Genomic DNA, 8,876 nt, shown 5'->3' with positions numbered 1-8,876 from the left:
AAATATCACAACAGCTGAGAAACCCCAGGTGTAAAGTGTATTCAACACTATCAACTGCAGTGGAAAGAAAGTCTCAAAGCATGAAACTCCAGAGCAATTGTCAGCAGCATGAGTGGTAGGACAGAAGTAAACAGAAAGAAATGGAAGGCATTTGTTTAATCTATGATCTCGCTGAAAGAAGGGTCCCAGCACAGTAGCTTTTTCCTTTTAAGACTAGCCAGATGTAGGCCTTTTGAAAAGCATAAAGAATGCAAGCACAGAAAGAGATAAAAAAAAATGCTGGGAGAGAATGGCAGATACAATAAGGTTGCTTTTAAGTAATCTATGTAAAGGTGACTCAGACAACATACAAATGCCTTTTCCTCCTCAGTCATTTATGCAGAAACTTGAGGTAAATAAAAAGTTGCAAGGCATACATTAGCAGTTCCCATTATCTGGTACTTTCACTGCCCTGGCATGATTAGCAAAGACTATTTGGTCAACATTGCCAACTATTTGCTTGTTTGTCAGCCTCATGTTTGAGCTGCAATCCCTCTAAAACCATAAGTAAAAGAGAAACAGAAACTTGGGAAGTTTTGGCAGCCAGGTGTGACCCTTAGCCTACTAGATGTGAGGTTTCCCCTTCATCCCAGAAGCTTGGTGGCTGTTGCTCTTTTTTGGTAGCCAACAAGAAGCCGTGTCTTAGACCTCTTTGGCTGCTGTCCTGGGTAGAAGAGTTTGGCAGTCCTAGGGAGATGGATTTCTGCGTCGGACCCCGCCCAGAGCGGAGAAGCAACACCCTCGCAGCCACCACTCTGTTGCTATGAGACAAAAGACTAGGAAGGTGAGCGAGGCAGGAAGTCCCGCCTTTTAGCCCCCGTCGGCTAGGGCTCCCGCTCCCGAAGCTCACGCCCACCTGCCGCCCCTTATTGGTCAGCATCCCTCCTTCCATTCCCTTCCCCTTTCCCCTTTCGCTCCCGGCGAGTCCAGGCCTCTCGTTTCTCTCGGAGCCCCTTTCCCTTCGGACGTGCGGCGAGCGGGCCTTCCTCTGGGGCCATTGTGTACTGTGGAGGACGTGGACCGGGTGGTAGCGCGAGGAGGACGGGCGCCTCCCGTCCATTGGCTCGGCTCGCTGTCGGGCAGCGAGCCGGCGCGCGGGATTGGCCCGGCGGCACGCGGCCCCGCCCCACGCCCCGCCCCGCGCCGGAGTCTCCGTGTCTGTTACAGGGGTGGGGCGTCCAGCGAGCGGTCTCCTCCTCCAGCCCGTGCTGCTGCGGCGTCCCGTGGCCTCCCAGAGTCGGGCGGGAGGGGAGAGCGGGCGTGGATTTGCCTGGACGGTGATTGTTGCGTTTCCCTGTCTCGGTTGCCTGCGCCCTGGGCGGCTGCTTCGGGAGCGTGCTCTTTCAGCGGCTACACACTCCCCGCCCGGGCTGCCCACGCTGCCCGGGCTGCGTGCGTGTGGAGTCGGACCCGCGCACACGCGTGTCTCTGGACAGCTACGGCGCCGAAAGGCAAGGAGGGAAGGGGGCGCCGGGGGGAGGCGCGACCCTTCTCACCGGCTCGGGGCCCGGGGGCAGCCAAGCGCGAGTCACAGAGGTAGAGGGGACAGCCCCAGCTTTCAGCTGCTCTTGCCGCCGCCGTCCAGTTTGAAGTGGGGGCATTTGCAAGAGCGGATCCCCGGCGGGCGGGTGGGGGGAGGAAGAGGAAGGAGTGAAGGGAGACGGGCGGCTGGGATTGCGGGCGGCCGGGGAGGTGCGTCCTCCCGGGCGGGCGCGGGTTTCCCAGCGCCCGAGGGCGGACCGGGCTGCGGACGCTGGAGAAGCGGCGAGGGGATACTTTGTCCTCTCTGTGTCCGCCTTCCTAGGCGGCTGAGACCCGACAGTGGCAGGGAAGGGGCCTGAGCCGGGAAGGGGCACAGACGTCCTGGAACAAAGCTTTGGGTGAGCCCGGAGGCAGGGAGCGAAAGAAGTGAACTCTCGCCTCCTTTCTGTGCCGGTTCTTGTCAGTTTCTCACCTTCTCTCTTCAGATGGGCTGTTTGTGTGTCGTTTTATTTGGCTCTTGGGAATAACTACTCACCGCGTTGGTTTAAAGAACTGTGTGTTCGTGTGACCGTACTTCGTGGTTTTAGCGGGGAAAATCCAAGCCCTCCGCCTTTGTTGACAACAGACCTGTCCCTTATGCTTGTGTAGAAAGAATGATCTTTACATTTGTGTAACTTGGAGACATCTAACAGACTGAAAGTGAGGTTTCTGAGTGAGGCTTCCAAAATGTATTCTCGGGGCTTCAGTTGTTCAAGTATTTTGAATTGGAATTAAGACAGGAGGGGGAGAACGTTGTGTTCTTATCTAGTTGGAGAAGACCTATTTAAGTTTTTTAATGAGTTGGGTATTAGTTCTGCCTTAGTTACTTGAAACAGGGGCAGGTTGCATCTTTAACTCTTACTTTCTAAAAGCCAATCTAGAGCCATTGGTTTTAAAAGCTACTGTGTAAGGATTGAGAGTGTAAATTCACAAGCTGATTGGAAAGTCGAATCTAGGACCTTTGGGTTTGTGCTCACTGATGGAGAAGGATTTAGTGGGTACAAGTTAGCCTCTTCAGTTTTCTGGTGGATAAATATTTTCATAACCAGCTAACTTTTTTTTTTTTTTTAAATCTGCCTTTCAAAGAACTCACATTCCAGATGGCAAACTCTATGAATGGCAGAAACCCTGGTAGTCGAGGAGGAAACCCCCGAAAAGGCCGAATTTTGGGTATTATTGATGCTATTCAGGATGCTGTTGGACCCCCTAAGCAAGCTGCTGCAGATCGCAGGACTGTGGAGAAAACTTGGAAACTCATGGACAAAGTGGTAAGTTCTGTCTGACTGTGCAATGCGTAGCTCTATTCACTTTGGACATAGTTTCTCCAGATTCATTTATCCTATTAATTAATAACCATTGTTATGGTAACGGTCTTTTGATTTCTGTTGATTTTTTTTTTTTTTTTTTACTTCCATGCGGTGTGTTTTGAAAAGTTGGATTCAAAGCAGAGACTTTTTTTCCCCCACCTTTTGTCCTTTCTACTCTTCAAGGTTCAGAGTTCCTCTATATGACTCAGTATGCAAAGTTTTACCATTGGCTGCTTTTTGTTGGTGTGTGGCCATAGTATGTTTGGAAGTGTTTGTTCTGTCTTATGTAAGGTGTTGCTCTTAGATAACAAAAGGGTACAAATAAGTTATTTAAGAAAGTCTCTGATGGACCACTCATGGTATACACTTCTAGGATACTGAAAATATTTATTAGGGAAAGAACCAGATTAGTCTTTGAGTGGGGAAGCAGTATTTGAGAGAGTTTCCATTTTCATCTTTGAGAATTAATCTTCATTAAGAAACTTTCTTGTTGTTAATGGTAGATTTACAGTTTCTTTCATCTACTATTCCATTTTGAAACAGGAAACCTTTCGATTGCAGGTTGTTTATTGTGAAAGGAAAATTTATGGTGGGGGTGGTGAGGCTGAGAGTGTCAGAAACCTCTGTGGTTTCTGCATGTTGCTTTCAGATGAACTATAATTTTACAAGAAGAAATCAAGATGGATGTCAGTATCCAGAGAAGTCCAGTTAAAAAGGCTAGCTGAATACCTTACAGAGATCTGAGAAAACTGTAGCTGCCAGTATCCTAAATTACTAAATAGGATTATAAAATAAATGTGATTAAGATATAGCTTGCTGCTTTGCAAAAATTAATAATTCTTTTCGAAAGAGTAGCACTGTCCCGTGTTTATTAATAAATATTTGTAGCACCTTATGGCTTTATTTTAAAAGCTATCTGGTGCTAATTATGAATTTAGTGGAGGTAGGACTCTTTATATCTTTGTAACTGAGGAAGTGGAGGTTTAAAAAATATTTCTCTGTAGAGATGTACTGAAGCTTCTGTAAAATCATATGGTAGCATTTGCCTTTGCTTTGGTTTGTTATTGTGTGCAAATATTGGCTACAAAAAGCCACTATCTGTAGTATTATCTGTACAGGAAAGTGACAAGACTTATTATACTTGATTTTCATTTATCTTTATAGAAAGTATGCATATTCAGATGAATGACAGGCCTGTCATTCTGTGACTGGTGGTGCTAAATGCACAGCCAGAGTATTTTTGCCAAATAAATATCCTTAGTTTTGGGCTTCAGTGTGACCTAATTAAGCTTCTGCCAATTTATTCAAATTGTTATATTAAAATGCTCCAGACAGAATGATGTCATAGTGTCAGAACATTGCAACTTGCTGCTTGGGGTCAGATTTTGATTTTGGCATTAGATACTTAAGAATAAGGAGCATACAATTGGAAAAATAGCATATATTTGGCAAATACAATACTAACTCTCTTTGGTTTTCTAAAGAGTGTGTATTTGAAGGTCACTCTCATTGCCTAAGTCATTAGTTGGGGGTAAGAGAAGAAATTCCAGGTTTTTCTTTACTTATCTGTTATGTAAGTGGGTGACAAATGAATCAGATGCTATAAGGGAAGTTCTTCCCTCCCCACCACCCATTTTTGAGTGGTTAAAATTTGTATATTTGTGAGTGAGTGTTAGAACATCAAATCAAAAAGATTTATGTAAGGAAGTGGTGAGCTGTAGTTACTATAAAGTCATTATTTTTGAAACATTAAAAATGGTATGCATAATTTTGGTCTATAACTGGTTGTTAACATGAGTTTTATCCATTTTTAATTATTTTACCATGAATTATGGTAAAATGGATGGTTATTTGATAGTAAGGCATTGGCTGTTGTTTATTTTATTAACCCTTCTGTGGGTTTGGGTTTAGCCTCTCCAGTTGAGAAACTTCACTCGCAAGGAAATCTATTATCCGAAGTCTCTACTTAGTGGGATGTGGGTGCGGGTGTTGGCAAGTGTGCATTGCTATAGCTTTCCCTGTTTATCTTCATTATTTGTCAGAGATGAAAATGGTTGTGTTCATTTGCGAACACACTCGGGGGTTTTGTGGAAAGAAATCACATAAATTATTATAAAATAATTCAGAATGTTTATTTTTTACTCTGTCACACAGTAATAGAAAGGCATTGATAATTACTAGTTGGCAATATGTTTTATTCAAGTGTGTAATGCAGAAGCATCCCCCACTTGTGTTTATCTTCTCTTATTTGTCAGTGGTGAAGGAAGTGGCTCATAACATCAACATTGTCCTGATGGTTACATCAGGAACTTTATTATTAGTCCCAAAGTTAATCTCTTGACACATTACCTAACTATTTTTTAAAACAACTGCAATGGCATGAGTTTAGATTGTGAACAAGAGAAAATAGCAACTTTCAAGTCTTATTGGTATTTATGTAAAGGTCAAGGTTAAGTGTATAGTGAGTATTTTTTTCTTAAAAGCCTCTTCACAAGGACAGCTGTTAGAAGTTTAAATATGAACACAAGCTTCAAGTTCAGTGTGTTTCAGCTACCTACAATGTAAAATAACTGTTTTTACAGGTGATAATGAAACAGTCTTAGGCTGTAGGAAAAATACCAAGCAAGTGTGTAGCTTTATCATTTTTTGGCCTCCAGAGTTTAAAATGGTCAACTGAGATTCTTTCCAACTAATTGTTCTGTTTTTAGAAGGCAAGCTTTTCCCTCAGGTCACTTAGAATAGGAGAGAGTAATTGCTCAGTTGTGTTTCTTGAAAGATGTAGAATGTTTTGTAGCAGGACATCAGTAGCACAGAGTTAGCATGGTACATACATTGAGAAAAAGGGTAGTAGATAATAGCATATCCCAAAGCATCCCATTTAGACAGATTTTTTTTCCTTAGCTCTATGTGTCAGTGTACATAGATAGCTGACCCAAAAGCCCTCAAGTCAATGGATGCCTATTTGCTACAGTGACAAACTGTTACTCGTGAATACATATCTAGGTTCAAATACAAAAACAAACAAACAAACAAAAGAATGTGGAGTCTGTTCCAAAGCTACTCAAAAGATAGTGTTTCTTAAACAATAAATATTTACTGAGGGCCTACTGTGTTCCTACTAAGTGCATATTCCTGGAGATGCAAAGCTAGACAAGACAAATCCTGCCCTCGAGCTGGCAAAGTACTCGGAGAAACAGCATCAGAACCAAGCATATAAATGGATAATGACCATGGAGTATGGAGAGGGCTGTATTTCAGACCCATGCAAAGTGCAGTGGGAGCAAAGTAGAGAGCATCCACCTTGTTTTTCTGGCCACTGTTCAGACAGTTTTCTGTCTGGATTCGGCTGGCCATTGCCTTTTAGGAACAGCATTATTGTACTCTTGTTGGAAGTGCTGAGGTGAGGGTAAGGAAATGATTGCTAATCAGTATGGTTGGAATGATAATTTATTAATGTGAGGTTCCTGAGCGTGGTTTTCACAAGAGTCGTAGCCAGGTGATGGGAAATAGAGGAGACAGTTTTCCATCTAATAGATGCTAAAAGTACTGAGCCTACATGGGTGCTCGGGAAATTTGAAGATAGTTAATTGATGCTATACCTGCCTACATTTTGGTCTTGCTGTCCTTGTCATTTATTTGAAATTACATTACTGAAAGAATTTTAAAAGCATTAGGAAGTGATGACGCCAAATAGCCTTTTCCTGCCTTTTACCCTCAGTACATTTAACACATTTGCCAAGCTTGAGAAATAATTCATTTTCTATCTTTTTAATGTAGTTGTGACCATAATGTATTTTAAGGTTTGTCTGTCAGAGATGATTGGATTGTATTCAAATTTTCAAAAAATAAGAGTGTTATTGTCTAAGTTGAATTTCTCATACCTCTGAAAAATATTCCAGATGGAGTAAAACTAAGGTTTTGGATGCCTATTGTTTGTTGATTTTGAGAATCTCATCTACCTAGAGCCTTTCAGGATATAGCATTTATTTGAATTATTTGTCTTCATGTATTTTCATTATTGAAGTTGTTCTAACTTGGCAGATCCATGGGCTAGTGGTCTTGGATAAGTGATAATAAAACATTGGGTGTCGGACAATTTTGTTTAGTACAAAGTTAGATTTTGAATTTCTGTTGAGATAAATGAAGAGATTCCAAAGTTTGCTACTTGTGGCTTGGGTAAAGTAAAAGTTTTAAAGGAATCCCACCAAGAATTATCTTGTTTATTCTTGTGATATAAGGCATACATATAGTGGAAGCCTTAATCAGTTATTAATCTTTTAACTCTTACCTTTTTTTTTTTTAAGTCAGAGATCTCATTCTGTTATCCAGACTAGAGTGCAGTGGTGTGATCACGCCTCATTGTAGCCTCGGCCTTCTGGGCTCAGGTAGTCTTCCTGACTCAGCTGGGACTACAGGCATGTGCCACCATACCTGGCTCATTTTTTGATTTTTTTTTTGTGGAGATGAGGTCGCACTGTTTCCCCAGGCTTGTCACGCACTCCTGGTCTTAAGTGATCCTCTTGCCTAAGCCTCCCAAAGTGCTGGAATTACAGGCATGAGCCGCTTTGTCTGGCCTCTTACGAAATTTTTACCACTCAGATTATGAATCCACTTTTCTTTCTTTCAAGAGTTGTCTTACATGCTGTCTATTGATTTCATCATTCATTTACCAAATCTCAACTGTGGAAAGACAGACAATTATAAATAACCATGCCATGCAGTAGAATGTAATAAGTACTGTAAGATAGCATGAATAAAATGCTTTGACATACCATGTGGTAGAGGTGAATGTCCCTTGGTGGGGTGACAAGTTGGTATAAAGTGAAGCAGGAAGGAGATACTATCCATCAGTACTCAAAAGATAGTTTGGATTCCAGTGAGGTAGAGGACACATTGGACTGAAGGAATGGCAGATTGTTGAGTAAGGAAGGTAGTTAGAGGAAGATGATAGGTTTTGACTACTTTGTCAAGGAATTTGGACTTAATTTATTTGGTAGGCAGAGAGCCAGTGAAGGCTCTTAAACAGGGAGAGGAAAAAAATCAAGGTTGTGCTTTGATAGCATATTCTCTTGATTATAAGAAGGTTAGATTAGGAGAAAGAAGACTAAAAGTAGGAATAAAGATCTAGAGGAATTAAAACAATCTAGGCAAGAAATGATAAAGGACTGGACTGGGTAATTGACGCAGGTATAGCAAGTGTTGGTTCAGATATGAGAGGCATTTTGGAAGTAAAATCTACAGGTCTTGGTGACCCGTCAGAGTTAGAGGATGAAAGAGAAGATGAAGTGAAAGTGACTCTTGAGGTTTTCAATCTAGTTGATTCTGAAGGCAGTGATGCACTTAATGAGATAAGAAACATAGGACAGAAAAGAGGAAATGTGGGGGGTGGTTTTTGGCCAAGCTATGTTCAATATTCCAAAGTGAAATCCTTTTTGAAGGCAGAAAATTGAGTGTACAGTTCAAGAGAACTGAAATGAGAGGCATATATTTGGTAGATATGTTCAGAGAGGTAGCATTTCAAGCTATTGACCTGCAGGAGATTTTCAAGGCAGAGTGGAAGGAGAGAGAGAAAAAGAGGATCTGTTTTTTGGAGAATGTGAGAGATGTAATTAAATGACAGAGAAGGAAAGATAATCCTACAAAGAATAGTGATGAGAAAGGTAGAAAAATAATTAAAGCACGATGACTTCCTGGTGGAAACAGTTTTAAGAAGAAGACAATTTAAAGTTCTGATAAAACTAAATTCAAGTTCAAGTGGAGGTGAAACTTTAAGGTGAAAATTTGAATTACATGATTCAAGGTCATTGTTAAGCTTTACAGAATAGTTTTACTTCTGTGGTAGGGCTAGATTACTATGAGTACTTGGATTATTTGAAAATTGTTCTAGAACTGCAACAGCTAATGAAAAGGAGGAAGAAAGTTCTGATAGCTTGAGGGTTTGAATGGAGTTGAAATAACTGTGTGTGTGTGTGTGTGTGTGTGTGTGTGTGTGTGTGTGTGTGTGTGTGT

The 8,876-nt window shown here is 41.8% G+C and overlaps 1 protein-coding gene across 2 annotated transcripts in view; it reads left to right on the top strand.

Annotated features, from left to right (window-relative positions):
- Positions 1 to 826: 826 nt before the first annotated feature.
- The window catches only part of CBLB (Cbl proto-oncogene B), a 205,099-nt gene continuing 197,049 nt past the window's right edge, over positions 827 to 8,876 (top strand). Inside the window, exons 1-2 of one of the 2 annotated variants that reach the window (XM_008058923.1) lie at positions 827 to 911; positions 2,647 to 2,828. In XM_008058923.1, coding sequence (XP_008057114.1) covers positions 2,661 to 2,828 — 168 coding nt within the window. In that variant the 5' untranslated portion in view covers positions 827 to 911; positions 2,647 to 2,660. Of the gene's footprint in view, positions 912 to 1,199; positions 1,491 to 2,646; positions 2,829 to 8,876 lie in introns of those variants that run through there. The other variant, XM_008058921.1, reaches the window with a different exon arrangement.

This window comes from Carlito syrichta, unplaced genomic scaffold (assembly GCF_000164805.1).
Source record: "Carlito syrichta isolate Samal-C Ts95f unplaced genomic scaffold, Tarsius_syrichta-2.0.1 Scaffold303651, whole genome shotgun sequence".
NCBI lineage: Eukaryota > Metazoa > Chordata > Mammalia > Primates > Tarsiidae > Carlito > Carlito syrichta.
Note: the sequence above shows the minus strand (reverse complement) of the source record. Positions and strands in the feature narration are given on the sequence as shown.